Source organism: Acipenser ruthenus, chromosome 27 (genome assembly GCF_902713425.1).
Source record: "Acipenser ruthenus chromosome 27, fAciRut3.2 maternal haplotype, whole genome shotgun sequence".
In the NCBI taxonomy this organism is placed as follows: domain Eukaryota; kingdom Metazoa; phylum Chordata; class Actinopteri; order Acipenseriformes; family Acipenseridae; genus Acipenser; species Acipenser ruthenus.
In genome coordinates this window covers 6249150-6269133 of record NC_081215.1, presented here as the reverse complement: position 1 = coordinate 6269133, position 19984 = coordinate 6249150, and the positions used below count along the sequence as shown (strand labels likewise).

General features: G+C 40.3%; 2 protein-coding genes across 11 annotated transcripts in view; both read right to left on the bottom strand.

The window, feature by feature from the left end:
* Window positions 1-987, bottom strand: part of LOC117432025 (eukaryotic translation initiation factor 4 gamma 3-like) — a 62728-nt gene extending 61741 nt beyond the window's left edge. For all 8 annotated transcript variants that reach the window (XM_059002724.1, XM_059002727.1, XM_059002728.1 and 5 more), the window contains exon 1: window positions 400-987. In XM_059002724.1, coding sequence (XP_058858707.1) covers window positions 400-560 — 161 coding nt within the window. In that variant the 5' untranslated portion in view covers window positions 561-987. The remainder of the gene's footprint in view (window positions 1-399) is intronic.
* Window positions 988-5768: 4781 nt separating this feature from the next.
* LOC117432419 (endothelin-converting enzyme 1-like) overlaps window positions 5769-19984 on the bottom strand; it is a 37567-nt gene continuing 23351 nt past the window's right edge. For all 3 annotated transcript variants that reach the window (XM_059001833.1, XM_059001832.1, XM_059001831.1), the window contains 17 exons: window positions 19451-19592; window positions 17334-17546; window positions 16183-16307; window positions 15567-15713; window positions 14995-15060; window positions 14081-14269; window positions 12913-13055; window positions 12082-12196; window positions 11755-11865; window positions 10991-11089; window positions 10214-10291; window positions 9587-9690; window positions 8374-8484; window positions 8089-8156; window positions 7383-7573; window positions 6528-6623; window positions 5769-6116 (listed from right to left, as the gene is read on the bottom strand). In XM_059001833.1, the coding sequence (XP_058857816.1) occupies window positions 5940-6116; window positions 6528-6623; window positions 7383-7573; window positions 8089-8156; window positions 8374-8484; window positions 9587-9690; window positions 10214-10291; window positions 10991-11089; window positions 11755-11865; window positions 12082-12196; window positions 12913-13055; window positions 14081-14269; window positions 14995-15060; window positions 15567-15713; window positions 16183-16307; window positions 17334-17546; window positions 19451-19592 (2175 nt within the window). In that variant the 3' untranslated portion in view covers window positions 5769-5939. The remainder of the gene's footprint in view (window positions 6117-6527; window positions 6624-7382; window positions 7574-8088; window positions 8157-8373; window positions 8485-9586; window positions 9691-10213; window positions 10292-10990; window positions 11090-11754; window positions 11866-12081; window positions 12197-12912; window positions 13056-14080; window positions 14270-14994; window positions 15061-15566; window positions 15714-16182; window positions 16308-17333; window positions 17547-19450; window positions 19593-19984) is intronic.

The window sequence follows — 19984 nt, the reverse complement described above, 5'->3', positions numbered from 1 at the left end:
CTGCAGCAAAACGTACATTTTAAACACACACTGACATGACAGGCCCCACGTAAAGCGCAATATGTACTAAATATTTAGACACCCCCGCCTGCATGTTCAGAATCTGAGCGCTTACGAAATCTATTGTCTTGCGAAAACAAGAATTCAAATCGCAAGTGAAACTGAAGCTGTCAGGTCCTTCAAACAACGATGTTTTATTAAAGGGAATATTAGAAAGAGCATTTTAAAAAGCCACTTACCCAAGCCCTCCTTGTCAGAACAAAAAAAAAAATGCAGAGATCCCTTTCTAAAGGAATGTTTCGTGCATAGTGGAGTACATATGTAACACTTACAGTACCCCCAAACCCCACTTTCTCCCCTGCCACAGTGGAAGAGGGAGCCTCTCTTTATGAAGGATACTGCGGCGGCGGCGCGACTGGCGGCTGTGGGGCGGCCGGTGCTCCCGGTACCGGCACAGAGGTCGGAAGAGCCCGCAGCTGGCTCGGCGGAGACAGCCCGGTTCCGGATCCACTTCCAGCGGCAGCAGCTGATTTCGGTACCGCTCTCGGCGGCAAACTCATCGCAAAAATGTCAACAGAAGAACAAATTATAATAAATATGAATCTAGGTGTGTAAAAAATATATAATACATATAGAAAAAGGTGTAGAGCGATATATCCCCTGGGGCAGCCTCTTGATCCCGGAGTTGAGCCGGGACAGTAAAAAAGATGTTGATTTTTTTTATTGAAAGAGTCGGTTTATTGGGATTTTATCTTCATTTGGACGGCGGGGGGGTCTGTCTCCCCCTCCCCCAGCCGGGGTTTCCTCGGTTCCGGTTCGGTTCCGCTTGCTAGAGGGATGCCGGCGGTTTTACCTTCTTCGGTTACTTATTGTTTATTCAATAACTGTTATTTAAAAGTCCTTTTTCAGTCAGAAGGGAGATTTTGCTCAACATGGCGCAGCGGCCGCCTCCAACAGTCCGAGGGACGGACGGTTCGGAAATCGTCGGCCAAATCCGGAAATACTCGGGAAATCTAGACAAAGGGCGTGACGTTTCGCTCGGACATCTTCGGAGCCGCTCGACACAGCCGGTTTGTGCTGTCATAATCGTAAATATTCCGAAATAGTTGGGTTTGGAAAACGAAAATATACATTATTGGAATAAACTAGAGAGGGTTATAACAACTTCAACATTTATTTATTTAAAAAAGGTAAAATTAATTTTAAGTCTGTACAGCAAAAACTCATATTTAAGAAGGCAGGTGTGATAAAGTAACTAAAGGGAAGTCTGCGATTCTGTTTAAAGTGTGTCCTAAATTGCCCTCAGCAGCACTAAACTAAAATTCAGGATAGTAGCGACATCTAATGTCCCTATTGTGTACTGCAGCTTTATTTTTAAAAACTGTGCAGACTTTTAAATTGCGGAAGGGTGTTCTGAGTTTGACCTAAATTATTACAATTACATTTCGAATCAATAAAATAAAAATACAACAACAACATTGGTTCATTTCAAATAATATAATTTGCAACTTGAATTAAGAATCCATTAATGAATGGAGTGTAGAATCATATGTTGATAATGACAAAGTTTTTTTTTTACAATCACCCAAACAATGATCTTAAATCAGTTTTATTTTGCGGGTTGTGCTGTACAATAGCTGTCGCGGGTCTGCAGGTGCGTGGCTTTGGGTGATCTGCTACTGCAGTACTGTTACAATGGGGGACTGTTACATTAAAACTGTGGTTTCAGATATCCAATCGATCCTTTAGCAGCTTTAATGTACTGTTACTACAAATACTGTAACTTTAAACGTTCAAGTTCAAAACTTTTTAAAAACATGCATTTGGTGTTTCTTTATTCAAATTTGATATGATCACCTTTGACTTTATGACGTTTTGTAAAACGTGCCCCATGAAGTGGAACTATGCAGAACTTTGAAGCTCAACTAAGAGAGCTTGATTTCAGTACCATGCCTTACTCGAGTTTGTAAACTTAGATGAAATGTGCTTGGAATGACGGCTTCAATTTCAAATTAATGGACAAACGTTAGACTTCCTTACAGGCATTCAAACTCTAAAATAGCTTACTGGACGTTACTGTGATCTGCGGGTTTCACTTTCTAATTGGGGTGTCTTTAAAAGTCTTGCGTTTAAATTAGATGTCTCAGTTTAAAAGGCATACAAGATGTAAATCAATGTAGTTTAGAAGTAAAAGACACATGACACTGGTGTAATTACAGAAAGTGATTTTATATATATATATATATATATATATATATATATATATATATATATATATATATATATATATAACCTTATTAAATCATTACAGCACAGTGCAAAGATTATATTTGACTTACAGTAAACAGCGTTACTGTAGCATATTTTGCAATAAGAATCTTAATACATCTTGCAGAATGGAATACTTATTTTAATGCAATTCTTTTTTTTTGGCTGTGTTTATATTTGAGGGTACACATACACACGCAATATACAAATATATACACACAAACAATAAAGTGGTGTAAAAAAAAGTAGGAAACTTTTTTTAAATAAAAAAGGCAGCAAAATGAACACAAATGTCAGCAACAAAATGCATCATTAACAAAAGTAAGCGGTAAATCAGAGTTTAGTGTTCACAGATATCATTCGTCATCACATTGGAAAGAAAAAGAGCTGTACACACGCAAGGAAGAGCTGCAGTGCATAAGTAGGTTCACTCAAGTTTAGCAACACATCATTTCTGTAGAACAATCTTCTTTCTGATGTCTGAACATGGGGCCGTGTGCTGTGAGCTATACAAGTTTTGCATTCATCTTTCCTGGTAAATGAAGAAATCATCTTAGCCCAGTGGTTTCTCAAATGTCTTGAAAACAAAGGAAACGGAAAATCACTCAAAAACTGTCCAGCACTGAAACTTTCAACTTGTGCTGGGTTTCCCACTACCGAGAGAAGAAAGAATGTTTTATTGAGTGCAGCTTTTATAAAACACTTTGCATCTTCTATGTTTAGGAATAACACAAAAATATAAAACAGAAGTTCAATCTTTTAAAACACCATATTTTTCCTTAATTTTCCCCTCTGTGCCCAACCAGGTCTATACCCTTCCAAAAACGTGAGTAAATCTAAAGGGTTAATTTGATCAAATTATACCCCAGCAGTCCATATTCTGTTAGACCATTTTACAGCACTGGGGAATCACCTATCTCTGGGTATTTCTGGCATTTCCTCTATATTACTGTCCAGGTGGATTCCCTGGGATTATAAAATGCTTTGAAATCCTGGAAAGAATCAAATCAACCTCAAAGTCCTGAGTGAGTCACCTAGTGAAATGCCTGGCTCTTGGAGTGCATTAGGGATGCTGCTGGTGGCAAGCAGATAAACACTGGTAGAAATGCATTGGATTTTGTGTTATTGTAATGGGGTGCAAGCTGGGTGCAAAGTGGCGACCCTGCACACTGCAAAAGTGCTGGGAATTTTACTGACAATTTAATTTATTAAGACTTTGAGAAAGACTTCAAATCAGAACGTTTGCCATTGAGTTTAATCCGTTGATTTCAGCATTAGGTATTTTGGGTTATTTGAATTGTTTAATGGGCGAGATGTCCTAGCTTGTCAGGTCCAGGTCACTAAATAAGACCTCAAAAGACAGGCTTGCAAATCAGAAGTAACACATGCAGGTAAATAACTTGTTTGATTAAACATCAAAACTGGCATCAGAAAAAAATAAGCATAATATCAATGTAGAGCTGTCCACTTTGAATGAAAAATATTTATTCTTTATATATATATATATATATATATATATATATATATATATATATATATATATATATATTTTTTTTCTTTTAATTAAATAGAGAAAAGCACAAAAGATTTGAAGATTGCATCTGCTACCACAGTCTACGGTTTCCTCAAACCAAAATAACAAATAGGATCACAAGGTAGGAGGCTCTATTTAAAGTTGTGAATTTGCTTTGCATTCAAAACAGGAAATGAAACTGATGTGAATGCTGTTTTTTTCTTTTTTTCTCAATGGAGACCTAAGCAGTCTTGAAAGCTGTTTCGAGTCACATAAAAGCTCATTGTACACTTCGAGTATTTACTCAAAACCACCAGACCAGAAAACAAAACAAAACAAAAAACTCAAACATTTAATTTAGTGGTTCGAACAGAGTCTAAAGCTGTTACTTTTGAGTTATAGGGTTATAGTTCATTTCAGAAAAAAACAAAAAACAAAAAACAAAAAACAACAGTTGCTAAGGCATCTACCCAGAGTCATTGCAGAGTAATATGACCATTGTCTTAATACCTCTGTTTGCACTGTGGTGTAAAGACCTTTTGTCAAAAATAACACACTTAACCACACCCTGCATTACCAAGGCGGTACTCCACATATAACACTAGGGGGCAGACTGTCTTCAGCTCTCCAGGAGCTCCTCATCTTAAAAGATCTCAGAATCAGCAAGGCCTGGCACTTGGCTACACAAGCCAGTCGTTTGGTATCCCTTCATAAAAAAATAACCGCAAATTCACACGACTGTTAAATAACAAGACTAACAACGTTTGAATAGTTTAACATTTTAAAATGATAAACATTTTGATTGTAACAGCTGGTTTCACAGACCCTGCTTAGCAGTGATCTGAGACCACCTTGCCAAGGTAGCCAGGGTTTGTGAAACCAACACTGTTCTTTGCTTGATGTGTTCATTTTTATTACTAATTGAATGAACTTTCAGCTAGGAAAAAGCATTTTAGGAAAATATACCATTCATAAAGCAGAGAGAATGTGGAGAGTTTTTTTTTTTTTTCTCTTTGGATTTGATTGAAACATCTATAAGGCACCAGAATAGATTCCCCTCATTCACTGTTTTCTTCTTTTTTTTTTTTTAAATGAATTTAGATTTTCTGAAAATAATTTTCCTGGCTAAAATGTAAACAAGCCCAAAAAGGACAAGGGTTTATACGATGGGAAGTCTGCATAACAGTGACAGCCAAAAATGAAACGATTACTGTAATAGTTGTTTCATATTTAAGGTAACTACCACAGGGTATATTTGAAGAAATGAACGTGTCTATGACCAGTCTTAATTTTTCCACGTGTACTGAATTTATGGTACATTTCTCTACTTTGCATCCATTCCTTTATCATATTTTAAACTACTGAGATTTTATAATTATGAAAGATGATATTGTTTGAAGATAGCGGTCACATGGAGAACTGTTACATCATGGAATAAATAAGAATGTTGAAATAGACAAGCTTATTTCTGCAAATATACGCATGGCAAATTCCCATCTTACAGAAACTTGCCCTAGCTATCCTGTTGAAATATGTATGGATTTGCAGCCAGGTTTTCAGCTGTTACCAGCTGCTGTATGTATGATCTCTCCAATTTTGTCAGCGACACCTTCATGGTACATTCAGAAATCACACTTGTCAGGCTGGCTTATGAAGAGACAACAGAGAATTCCAAGATGGGGTTGGTAACACAATTAAGAATCCATGGATAATAAAATGCCAGAAAATAAATACTTTTCTTTAAAAAACAAACAAAATAATTTTTCTGTCGCAGTATCCAGTGTTTTTTTTTTTCATTGTATTAGAGAATTATTGGTTTGTCAAAAATGTTCACGTAGTTCCAAAAAAAAAAATATATATATATATATATTTCTATTGAAGTGTGTATATATATATATATATATATATATATACACATACACATATATATATATATATATATATATATATATATATATATATATATACACACATACACATACACATATATATATATATATATTATTTCGGCTATTGAAAGAGCTGCCGAATGACACCTGAACGTATAAGGTCATAGTGGTTCTGAAGACTGTCTGCAGTCCTGGAAAGTCAAGGATCCAGTGCCTCCTCATTTGGAATCCAGCATGTGGCTTTCTGTGCTGGTCCAGGGAGGGGAGGCTCACCAGAGCTCACACTTCCTGGCAGGGTTCATGGGTGAGCCAGCTGGACAGTGGAAGTGCTTGGAGAATTCCTGAGAATTAGACACTGTGCCAATGACTCGGAAACGCGATGGGCTGTGGGGGTCCGTTATCATGCCCTCGTGGGAACTTTCTGGAGTCCGAACGGAGCACCACACCTACAGCAACAGGACAGGGAGAGAGCAACAGGTCAGCAATGAACCTAGACCACACATACTATACATCAGGTCCTACAGTGGTTCTAGTATTGTACTTATTCAAAATATTACGTCACCAAGTTTCAGTGCAGTGCACAGATGGGCAAACGATGGAAGAATGTTGTAAAGGAATTAGAAACCACAACCCAGCAAGATCTTCAAATACATTTTAAGGAATAATCTGACAATATTTGGTGCCGACAAAATATTTTGCATCTATTTGACGATGGAACAATTATCTATTGAGGGATACGAAATAACAGTGACTGAAAATGGAAACAAATGCAAGTTCATCTGCAGTTAGAAGCTAGAGGTGTATTTATGTGTTTTTGAGATCCAGATAGATGAAGAAGTCTCGCCGGACCCACCCACCTGTGCAAAACCAACAAAGAACAGCTGCTGATTGGTCAACCCCAGCGACGGAAGCTCCTCCTCCTCCCCATGCTTCTTGGTCCAGCTCTCATAGGCCTGAGGGTAGGAAACAAACAATGCTTGTGTATGGTTCCCAGTTCTGTTGCTCCAGTATCAAGTTCATACAGAGGAGGTTAAAAGCTCTAAAACCACGAATGCAGATGAGCCTGTTTTTTTTGCATTGTGGTTAAGAAGCTCGCTTGGGGTGTGCCCAGCCTCCACTCTTTTACATATGCTTTCAGCTGATTTCAGTGCTGCTGTGGAATCTACTTTAGTGGGAATCCACATTCTAGAAAACCATGTGAGGCTGTCTGCTCTGCCAGCTCTATAGTATACTAGGATAATTTTGCTTTGTTTTAGTGTCATGTCAATCCTCCTCCCACAACATCAATCCGTTTTTTTGCATTGCATTCATTGTTTTTTTTTGGGGGGGGGGATTCATTTTTTAAAACCTATTTTGCAAGAAGCCTTCACTGTGATTCAACATTTCAGCCCATCAATGCAATTACAAATGCCTTTAATTTAATTTAGAGATTTCACCTCCATTTTGAATGTGAAAAAAGCTCAATTTATATATATATATATATATATATATATATATATATATATATATATATATTTTAAAATTTGGTCTGAATACAAGAAACAAGTGGTTTTGAATCTGGACTTGGGAGTATATGAAAGTGTCCAGCAGGTGGCAGTGCTGTATATACCAGCAGGTGCCCTGCACTCAGCACTATCCATGCCTAGGCATATGGTTGCTCCTGTACTAACTGCTTTTAAAATCCCCTCTTCTACTGGGTACCAGACAGATACCTTGTAGGCCGCCTTGAGCCCCCCGTTGTCGGCGATGTTCTCTCCCAGCGTGTGCTTTCCGTTCATGGCCTCGCGGTTGATGCTGTAGTTGCCGTACTGCTCCACCATGCACTCAGTCTGCTTCTTGAAGGCCTCAATGGACGCGTTGTTCCACCAGGGCCTCAGGTTCCCCTCCTTGTCATACTCCCGGCCTGCCGCCAACACACACAAAGAGAGATACGTTTAAAACGAGAAGAGCCACAGGAATGTGGTCAATACCACAAAGAAGACAGTAAAGCTATTACAATGTGGGTAAAGTACATGTTCTGCTTATTACATACAGAGATGACTCAGCTCTTCAATGTTAGTTTGACTTTTTCATTGTGCTAGATCCTCTTCAAAACACCCATTCGTATGGTTCAGAATAATCTTCTTTTTAAGTAAGATTTAGCAAAACAAAAACGTAAAAAAAAAAAAACATGACTCATTTTAAAATGTATTTAACATTTAATCACAATGTGATGTGATTTAATTATTTTTCTTTTCATTAAGAAACAAAAAAGTGTGACTAAGATAGTCTCAACTGCATCTCGTTTAATTGGGACAGCCGCTTATTTCGGGATATTTTTACTTTTCCTGATTTTATATAATATAATTAAACTAATTAATTGACTTTCTGTATAAAAATTCAATTCCCCCCCCCAAAAAAAGCAGGGTAAATTTGTACCTTCATCATCAAAAGCGTGGGTCAGTTCGTGCCCCATGACAACTCCGATCCCACCAAAATTAAGCGCCCTGCAAGTTTAAAAAAAAAACCAAAAAAAAAAACCCTGAACTTTAATGATAATGTTTGGGAGAACAAGCTCCATGTCACTGGTTACACAGGAGAGAAGAGGGTGTCCTATAGGAACTAGAAGGGGGCATGGAGTAGATGTTGGAAGTGAGGGAGAGAAGGAGGCTCAGATAGGGATGGGATGGGATGGGGATGGGTAGCAGGAGAAGAGTGTCTTACTTGGGCCAGGTCCTGGTGTAGAAGGGGGCTTGCAGGATCCCGGCAGGGAAGACCATCTCGTTCTTGGTGGGGGAGTAGTAGGCGTTGACCGTTGGAGGGGTCATACTCCACCTGTTGGGGTGAAAGGTCAAAGACAATAACAGTTAGGACCACTTCCCCATTATTGTATAACTGCAGGCAGGTGCTTATGTAATGGAAGGGCACGTATACTCTAGCTAAGCACTTGGGCTTGTCTGCTGGACAGTTTTGAAGCAATGAATATATCAGAAAGAAATCCTACACAGAACAAATGCGGCACTTCCTTCGTCCACTAGAGGCAGAATGGAATAAACAGAAGCCTTTTGAAATCTACTGCCAACTTTTCAAAGCTGTCTACTCATGGCGATAACCGTCACATTTTTAAAAGGCCTGCTGCATTTTAATGCGGTTTTACACCAATAAAAACAAAAAAAAACAAAAGCACTTCAATGATAATGTTTTATATTTAGCTGTTATCTTTATTTTAATATGATACTTTTTAGTGGCAACATACAATAAAATCAAACTTTGCACTGTAGTGTTTAGCACCATATGTCCAAGCTTTCCCTGTACTGCAACGCTACCTAGCAACACATCATGCCCCCCGTACCTTTCACTGTGCAAACAGACCATTGAAATCTGCGTTTGTTATTGCTTTTAAAGGAGAATGCCCTGTATATGAATTCTAAAGTGCATAAAGATCCCTGCCATATTTAAGTCAGTATGTGTAGAAGGTAGCTTAGAGGTAGGGGTGTACTGATACTTGCCTTTAAGTATTTAAAATCAGCAGGTATTAATTAAATCCACTCATTAATGTGTTGATTTTCACCTTTACAATTCAGTACCAATCAAGTTTTCCTCTCATCCGTGGCGCTGACCATGCGGTACAGCAGTAAAAATGTCAGTGCCCCAGGTGAGAGGAAATTGCGCTTGCAATCAGCTTTTAAAACACTCAATGCAGAAGTTAATTTCCATTGATTGATACTCAAAATTGTAAAGGTGAGTGAAGGATGGCTTTTCTTGTTGAGCAATCAACATGTTAATGAATAAATTATAAATGATAAATACTTCTTACAGGAAATTAGGAGTACAAGTATCAGCACCCCTGTTCTAAATTGAAAAGCAGCCTTTGTTCTCTTGGCTTGATTCGAACCCGGTCCCTTGTCCACACCCACAGGCACGTTGCTCTACTCACTGTTCACGGTTGGGAGCTTTCCTCAGCTGGTCGGCAGTCACCCGGGCAGAGAAGTTGTAGTACTGCATCACGTTCTGGAAGTAGAGGTCTGACACCACTGTGTACTGGAGTGGAAAGGGAGGAAACAGAGAATTCAAAAGAAACCCACTGAACCGATACAAAACAAACCAGCCCTGGCCGTTTACTCCAGTCAAACCTCCTTAATATCACTCCTGGTCACCCTCTCCTTATTATCACCACACAGACAGAATATACTGGGTGTCAGTGGGGACTGATAATATCATATCAACAGCCATACAACTGATTTATATATCTAAATATCATTTTGGGAAATTAAAGCATATAGAGTCACATGTAACTAAGTTCAGCAGTGAAATGATTAGGATATAAAGAGCACAATATGGCACTGTAGTGTGTATGCTTACAGCTTTTATGTCCCAAAATTAATATTGCATGTGCAAAAAAGTAATGCCATACCAAGCATTTTGAGTTCCCATTCAATGTACCTGGTACTTTAAATGGGCTCAACGCCACTTAAGGGATAGTTCGAAATCAGGCCCAATGATGCCAATAAGATACTACTGCTATCGTCTTCCAGTAGCTAACAGACCCCTTTGTTTTACTTACGTCATTAAACACTTTATCCAGCTCCTTGGAATCCATGATGAATTTGGGGTACCCAATCATGTTGTAGATTGCATCAGCCTATCAAAGAGAATTTGAGAGATTTAGATGTAAAAAGAGAATTCCAGTCATCCTTTTTTGTGCAGTTACAGTGTTGAGCTGTAAACAAGGTTGACGACAGCACAAAGTAAGCATTTAGCATTTGAATTCAGTGCTAATGTTACATATGTATACTCCTTCATACTTGGCCTATCTTGGAGTGCAAACATATAGAGAGTTTGTATTCGTGTTTATTTTTTTTTTGCTTGTCTCTTTTATTCAAACTGTAATTGCATTGTACATGTAATATTGTAAATGTAAAATAAATGTTTAAATGCCATATTTTGGGAACTTGGCATCAATAGCTGGGAAGGAAATAAGACTCCTGTTGCAAACCATTCCAGGTTTTAGTACGAGCTTGATTAGCCACAGTGTATAGGTAACAAGCTCAGGTGTATCTTATTAAACGCCTAGTAAAACCAGGAATGGATCCAACTACTATGCAATGGGGATCTTATTTCCATCCCTGATGAATAGGCTTCTCTACAATAGCATAAAACTTTTTTTTGTTTATATGCAGCAAAACTAAAAACTGGTTGGTGAGCAAAACTAGAGCTTCCGTAGTGCTCGAGTGCAGCCGTGAACTCTCCAATGTGACTGCAGTGCACACTGGGAAATTGAGTTTTAGGCAGCAGGTGCTCTTATATATATACGGTGAGGTTTTGATAAACAGTATCATACCTTTTCCTTAGCAGCTTTCCTGGTCTCTACATTCATCCAGCCCACGTACTGCAGACTGTCTTCGAAGGCTGTTTTAATTTGAGTAATCATCTCTTCAGCCTGGTGTTGAGAATTGTTTATTGGTAGAGTAAAGCACAGTGATTTACCATTCCCTACTCTGTTTTATTACCATTCCCTTGTGACTGACCTTACTTAACTTTCTTTCACATTGCATCCAAACTACACTAGTGTCTGAGGGACTGGAAGGAAGTGTGGCTCACCCATATATCTGTATCATGTTAAACCCTGGTACAGCATGTTTTTTTCATGGTTCTTTTAACATGGCTTGATTTGGCTATCATGTACCATTATTAACAATTGACAGACCATGCTTGGTGCAGTATATGGCACCACAGCCAAAACACATTCACTTGAGAGATTGGGAGGCAATGTGGTTGTCTGGTAAACGCTGAGGGACTGGGAGGCAGGGTGGCCTAGTGGTTAGGGTAGAGGGTCTGGCTGGCAGCATTACCCAATAGTAAGAATTTATGGACATGGATGCTGTGTGGCCTAGTGGTAATAGCAGAGGGTCTGGGAGGCTGTGACCTACTGGTTAGAGCCGAAGAGCTGGGAGGCAGGGTGGCATAGTGGTTAGAGATAATGGACTGGGAGGTGGTTAGAGATGGCGGACTTGGAGGCACTGTGGACCAGTGTTTAGAGATGAGAGACTGGTCAATGTCAATGTCAATGCTTCCTTGAAAGGGACAGGTAAGAGAAACACTTACAATCTTCTTGCTGTCTTCTGCGAAGGTGGCCTTCACAAACATGGCTCCCAGTGCGAATCCCAGGGCGCTGTCCGTGTCACTGACACACAGTTTCCACCGGGGGGTGCAGCTCTGAAACACACATGAGGAGGGTCAGTGCTAATGCACAGCACTGCTGTCACAGCAAACAGGGATTACATTTCATCCACCTCAAGCACGACTCTGATTTACAGTAGAATTCAATTGTAAAATAAGTTAAGAAACACAGCCAATATTATTTATTGAGTATTCTTTTCAGTTGCTTGGTAAGTTAACTGTAGTTAAGTGAAAACTCAGACTTCCACTCACCTTCTTGATCCCATACATGACCTCAAGAAACTTATCCTGTGCGTCCTGAAATCTGTGGTCCAGGCTGGAGGCCGTCTTGCGCACAACATTCAGGATCATGTAGTTATTGAGGACACTAGGGAGGGCAGGACAGTAACAGGAAGGGTGAACACTGACACCAGACTCCGAGGAGACAGAGGCAGCCAGCGAGTCTACGGCTTCAATTGCCTCCATTAACTCAAACACCCCTGTACCCTAATCACGACACACTAACTCACTCTCAAGCCACTGCAAAATGAGCTAAATAGGCTCTTCAATATAGAGGTGTTCATTTCCGGTTGATTTTCTAAAGGTTTAAAACTAACATATTGGGAAAGTTTGTAACTGATCAGAACAGCCATGAGAATAAGCCATCCATCACTTTTTATAATTGACTACAGAATGTATATGTGTGCAAGACTGTATTCGCACAGCATTTACTTGTATATGGAAAAGAAATAATGAATATGAAATAAAATAGGCCTACTTACTACTTTGCAGGGCTGGGGCCAATTCCGGTTTTCCAATTCCAATTCTAAAACAATTCCCAATTCCAATTCCCTTTTATCAATTCCAACACATCATTGATCAGAATTTCAATTAGCAGTATTCTGTTAAAATGAGCTTCCTCACAGTGGCAACAAAGTACTCAAATTGAAGTCACTATTAATTGACTTAACATGTGCCTTAAACTGGGAGCTTTAACTTAAATGAATGGGCTCCACGCCACTTAAGGGATAGTTCATAATGAAACCCAACAATGCCAATAGGAGTAAGAAAATGGTCCTGTACAGCTGGCACAGCGCCCCCTACCTCTTGTCGGTGCTGTTGATGAGATCCGAGACTCTCTGCAGGTACTCTGGTGCGTAAATGACCACCTGCTCCGAATCGTTCAGCTGCACAGGGGCAAACACAGCTGAGAGGAAGGGCATCCAGTCTATTGCCGGGGCCAGAGCCTAGAGAACAGACACAAAATCACTGCTCACTACCGATCAGAGCATAAGAGAATCGTTTAACACATTGACCGTTTCATAGAGCGCTCCACACAACACTGCTCCAACAGAGGCTCTAGACCAGGGATGTCATTTTGATATTTGATTCTTTTTTCTGCAGGCACAGAAAAAAACAAACCTGCTCTTACTTATTATACTGTAGCTGAACTGTATTAAACTGATGCCCATTTGCCTCAGGCTGTTTTCCCAAGAGTGGATTTGATTTCTAAGGTTCTCAGATTTGAAATGATGCGATACAGACAGAGCACGCAAGACAGAACAAGTGCACGCACATACAGAGGGTCCTCATTGTACAGGGGGACAGATCTAAATACTGTCAACGTTTAATTCATTAAACCAAGAAGACTCTGACAAAAACAAACACCTATAAAAACTGTGGGGGAGTCTCTTTACATTACATTTGTTTTAAAAAGAACCAAAACCCCAGGTTTTTACGTTTTTATAATATTAAAATTCACCACTGTATCTATCAACATAGTCCTGTTCACCATGTAGACAGACAGGCACGATCAGAGCATAAGGGTCCCCATTTTTTTTTTTTTAACAAGAACCCTAAAAAAACAACATTTGTTTGGTCCTGTATCATAAAAACATGAAATCACCCATCAATTAAATACTTGCAATTAAAATACTTAAATAGTAAGCCTGGCAAATAATGACTGAAACAAAAACCGTCTCACCCGGTGCATGGCCAGTAGGGTCCCCTGTAGTGCGATGAGGAGAAACAGCCCCTGCCGGTTGTGTCTCCTACCCAGGGGAGACAAGGCAACTCTCTCTGTGGAATTCCCAGTGAAGACCGGTAACTTCACACAGCCAGGACGCTCCCCTGCGCTTCCCTGACTGTACGACAACCTGCACCCCACACTGCCATGCTTTTACCAGATGACCCATTTTAAATTGCACATTGTAAGACTGTGATTAGTAGGGTGGCACATTCCCCCTGATTCTCTGGCGAAAGGCAGCCTCACCTGCAGCTTTCTGGCCGTGACTTTGTGGTAGATAAGCTCCTCGTCTCTGCGCTGCTCCTGGGGAATGGTGATGTTGGCGAGGGCGGTCTCCAAGTCCAGGATCTGCTGCATCTGCCCCCGCGTCGAGGCCTCCTCTCCCCCCAGGAGCACTCCCAGCTCCACCATGAAGTTCAGGTAGGCCGTCAGTATCTGCCGGGAACACAGTCTTACAAAGGACGTTGCATATTGTTTTAAAAGAGCAAGTTGCTTTTCTTCATTCTTCTGACATTTCTTAATTTGTCTTTTACTGCCCCTTATCTTTTCATGCTGTTTGCAATAATTCTGAGTGTTTCTTATTGTAAACATTTACTTTGGATAAAGTTTCCTTTACCTACAACAGTAATGCGGATCTATCCATGCGTACATATGTCTACAACAGACAACTAGAACTGAAGAGAAGCTCCTGAACTCAAGTCAGATTAGACCATGTGTATTGATTTTAGACAGACGAGATTATGACGGATTCCAGAATAGACAGGTTCTGAATTAGAGGGGTTTCCGGTTGGGATCCAAGAAATGATGCCGAATGATACAGAATGCCGATTTGTAGAGGGGCTGGATTAGACAGGTTTTACTGTAAACACAATATTTGAGTACAGCAGTTTGGGCATCTTGAATATTACATTTATTCATTTTGATTCCTGTTGTCTTTGTGCTCACCAAAAGCATTGCTCTTAAGAACACAATTACATTCCATTAGAAAGTGGGTCACATGTCCATACTGATTCATCACAAGTGACAGATGCTTTTTTTGTTTTGTTTTTTGCAGAGTGACTCGCCATAGAAACGTGATCTTCAGCACGTTGTAATGACCAGGAATATCTACAGAAATATCTGGGTCAATGTGCAAGAACCCACAAGACCTCCACCCCTACCTTCTCATTGACAGTCTTGTTGAGGTAGTAATCTCTAGAGGGCAATCCCAGCCCTGACTGGTCTACCTGAAAGAGAAAAGACCCTGATTGCTGAGGAAATAGACCAGCATAATGAAAATGATTGCAGAAGTAGATTTAAAAGAACATATAAACCTTAAAGAGATCAACTTCATTTCCATAATCTCACCTGTTTAATGCCTTCAAATGATTATCTTCTATCTTAGAGAGTTATTTACATGTCTGTTTTCAGCCACTGAGTCTGCTTCTGAAAAGACTCCTATAGAAGTGCGATGGTTTGAGAATTACCACCAGGGGTGTGCATTTGTAAATTCTGCCCTCTTTCTGACCAACTGTATATATAGATTTTTTCTTTTACAACCCCCCAGTTGCCACGTTTGCCAAGGGAGGCAAAAATTACAGTTCCACTCTTTGTGGTCATTTCTTTAAAAACACTTTAGCTTTTAGGAGTCTTTTCAGAAGTAGCCTCTTGAAAAAAAAAAATATGCAAGAAATGAAATGTAACGTATAGTTGTGCGGTGGTTTGCCCCCTGTAATGGAAGGTCTATACACACCTGGATGATGTTGCTGTTGGAGTTCTTGGAGTCTGTGCTGACGTACACTGAGAAGAAGGGCGAGGTGCGGTATTGTGCAGAGACAATGCGCAGCACCTCCTGGAAGTTATCTTTATCCCAGTGACCAGTCACATTCCAGCCCCCAGTCTGAAACACACACAAGCACACCCATCAGAAAACACCTAACCAGGACCGCTTTACTACAGGGGTACTCATTTACATCAGGGTGTAACTCAATACTTTGGAGCCAGGTGTAATGAGATCCTTTTCAATCTACTCTTTCTGACAGAGCGAATCGAAGTGTAAGTCCAGCTAAAATCACTTCACAAATCTTGGAGCATCCTTCACAAAAGTTTACCACAGTAAATGTGCAGTTTTCCCAAGCTTTTCCCCATGCATTTACCGTGGTTTGCCATGTCTTAATATGCTTTACCATACGTACCTATCTGTGCTTTACAATGCTTACCTATGCTTTAATACACTTTGCTATGGTTTTAATATGGGCAGCTTTTTTTTTCAGAAACAAGACATATTGCAAACGACCCAGATCTCAGAGCAGTCCCGCAGAGTGCAGAGGTGCGGGCGTGCGTGGTGGACCTGGGCTCTGCACACTCACCTGGTTGATCAGGTCTTTGAGGGGCTGTGCTCCCAGCTCCTCTATCTTCTGCTCGTTCATACAGGACTGGAAGTACCTCTGTGCTTTGCGCTCGGCCTCGCTCGTCCCGTTCATGGTGGTGTTCTCTGACAGGGGAGGAGATGCACACTGTTACCCTGGCTCTGGTGCCTGTTTTATTTCAAGGGTCAAAACGGGACATTCCACATAAAATATAGGACATCATTTCTAGTGGAAATTTTGGTTGGCAGGAATAGCAAATGCAATAAATGAAGGTCATTCAGTAAGCATTTTGTATGTGTAAATTAAATATCAATAATGAAAGCGATTGTAGCTAACAAACTAATACCATAAATCAGTTATGGTACTGAAATGTGTGTTATATAGGTCTCAAATTGGGTAGTTTTGAATGAAACACATTTTATAGTAAACATGTATTATTTTTTTTCACTATGATATCTGGTACTACACTAGGTTAAATACATTTCTGTTTGCAAACCATGCTTTCAGATAGTTACAATTCCTTTGTCATTTCCACACCCATTCAAAGGCTAACATGCTTTCAGCCTCGAACATGCTTTGACCAAAAAGACACCGGTGAGGTGAAATGGCCAAGGAAGTCTAACAAATGTTCTGAGGGTGAGGCAAGACAACTGGGAACTTTATTTAAACTTAGTACCAGACATGTTTTAAAATAATAATACGTATTTGCTATAATATGTGTTTCTTTCAAAACTGCACATTTACGTTTTCTGTAGCTAATGGAAGGAAACAGGCAGGATTTCTGGAATTAGTTTGTTTGCTACAATCTCCTGAAAGTATGAGTTGAATACAAGGGCTGTGCAGATGCTCACATTTCCAAGTAATTCCCTTGAACATGTTTTATGCCAGCAGGTATTGACCCATTAAGTGCCATTGTCCTCATCTGAAACTATACTTTACTCATCATTAAGCAAGTCCCAATCAATAATAATAATAATAATAATAATAATAATAATAAATGTGTCGAATATCTTGTCAGACCCCATCTATCTTGGATTATTTGTCTTCCCTTTGCCCTGTCCACTACCCCGGCTCCTGAGGGTCATAGAAGGGAAGACGTCTGCAGTGATTCTGCAGCGAGGAGCCCTGCTGCCCTCGTGTTCCTCCCTCACCCAGCAGGTGCTTCATGATGGCTTGGTTGTGCTCCCACAGGCTGTTGAATGTGCCCCAGCGGGAGTGGCCGTCGGGCAGGGGGTTGGTCTTCACCCAGTTCCCACAGGCGAAGGAGTAAAAGTCCTGGCAGGGGTCCACATTGCGGTCCAGAGAGCCCAGGATAGAGCTAGCAACCTTGATACAGGACTCAGACAGGCAGAGTTGGGGGTGAGCTGGAGGAGGAGAGAGAGAGGGGAGAGACAGCATCACAGGCTGCTCTGTACTGTCCAAGTGTTTAAGATGAATCTTTTCCATTTAAAAGTTAAATGACAAATATTTCCAACAAGAAGTCTTTCTCAATACCTAATATTGCACAGGGTTCTTCCAAGTGATTTAATTACTGATTGGTAAAGCTATTTAACGTTTACAGCGGTATATGGTCATACATGTTCCTGTACTAGCCAATTTCAGCATGGGGATTTCAATATGGGCTTCGGTTAGATTATAAACATTCTTTTCAAAAACTCAAGCTTTACTGACACAGTGCCATCTAGGCTTCTGTTAGTGGTACTGCAATTCGCGGTCACTGATTTTTCCACTGGGAATTTGGGACATTGCAAACCTGGTTATTCATTTTATTCCCCCCTGGATGTTTATAGATGGAAATAAAAGGGGTAACAGTTTCCCGAAGAAGGGAGCGCTTCCTGTTTGGAATTGCTTGGCGTCACAAATCTGAACATGCGAGTCCCCTGGAAAGTTAGTAGGGATAGTCTCTTGTGCCAACGTCAATACCACCCAAGCTATGAAAACACTACGGGAGGACGGTGGAGAATTCACAGCCTGATAGCCAAGCTGAACTAATAGCCTTTGGAACAGACGTGCTAGTGTGCACTATTGAATATTATAGGAAATCTTGGGCATGGTTACAGCTATTGTTAAAGAGTAAGCAGCTGGGTTCTGAAAAATATAGCGTTATACATCCTCACATGCTGCTCTAGTGCACTGTTTGACATGTGGGCAATAATCCTTGCACTACTAGTGCACTAGAGTGCCCATATTGTAAAGAGCTTTGAAACAGACTTTAAAGTTATAAGTACAACAAGTTGTCAGCATGACAACAATTAAAAGAAATGACAGGTACGTTATTTAAACAGTTGTAGCTACTTACTCTTTAATGCTAATAGTACCTATATGACCACTAGGGGCGCATGGGGTGACTCCAGCCAAGTTAAAGGGCTAATACAGCCAAGACTTTAAAACAAACTAGTCTTCCCTCAGCATAGCAAATCATTTAAATCCATTTACTCTGCCACCACACACAGGTATTTGGACCCCACCAGAAACCTGAACCTCCCTTTGCTGCCCATTAGACCCTAAAGCCTGTGTAATAAACCCTTTAATAGGCCTGGAATTCTATGGCTTTCCATTGTTGGGTTCTATTCTTAAATTCCTGACTAGAAGGTTTTCAATTCTACTGAGCACTTAAACAAGACACACACAATGGGAAAATGGGGACATTTTGAATGTCAGTGAAGAAGTTAGTCCCCATGAACTCCTATGTTTTGAAAGCAAGATTTAAAAAAAAACAAAACAGTTTTATCAATGCGTGCTTCTGTGAGATGAATGCGTGGGTGAAAGAAATAAAGATAGTTCCTCTTTAAAAAGCACCACTACCAGTTTCTCTCTGGTGCTTTGCTTTCAAACAAGGAACTTGGTGAACTTTCTTTAACATACCGGTCTTGTATTGTGGTATTGTCATTAGACTACAAGGAAGTGAGATTCTGAGGATGAAGTCAAGAATGAATGATGAAGAAAAAAAAACAACATGAAAAAGCCAGCTTGTCAAGGCATCTGGTATCTGGTTTTGTGAAAGCCTATTTAATGCAAGTTAAGCCAAACGGGGTTGTGGTTTTGTGATAAGGCCTACTGTCCATTGAGGCCTTCATTGAGACCACCAGTTTTATTTTACTTCTGACTGTATTTGAACCTCAAGAACAGCTACTGCATTCCCCACTCACCAATTCTATTGTGTAATGTTTCAGAGGGACTGGTTCCAAAACCAGGCCGGATAAGTTTGGTTTCCTGTAAATATATTTTTGTGGTACTGCATGTAGACAATACACCCAGGGTCACTTACCGTTCCTGTAGCGCAGGCTCAGAACAAATATACAGGCCAGCAGACAGACAGACAGCACTCCCACGATTACTAGTAGCTTCTTCTCAACGTGGGTCCGGTCTGACCAGCATCTCCGACTGCGGCTTGCACCACCAAAACTTACCTAGACACACAGACAAACAGGTGGTCAAGTTCAATAACATTTTCGTGCCTTGTGCAAGAGGCCTTGTCATTTTACTGTCTCTAAATGAGGTCTTGTCATAAATTTACTGTTACAAATTAAGGTTATAACAGCGTCTTATTTTAAGAATTGTGGTCTCTTTAAAAGCACACTGCCTTTTTCTGGGGAAATATACTTATTTGACAGTGCGGAGACTGGAAACAAAGAAAGTGTTATGAAAAAGACTGGTCAGCTGTTTCTGAAATCCTGCTGTACCAGAGACAGGTTCTCACTGGCTTCTCGGGTGCAGGCGTACGTTTGCAGGAGAGAGCCAGACGCTCCACCTGAGCTGCACTATCTGTTGAGTTTGGTGGGTGTGTCCCAGCAGAGCGTCT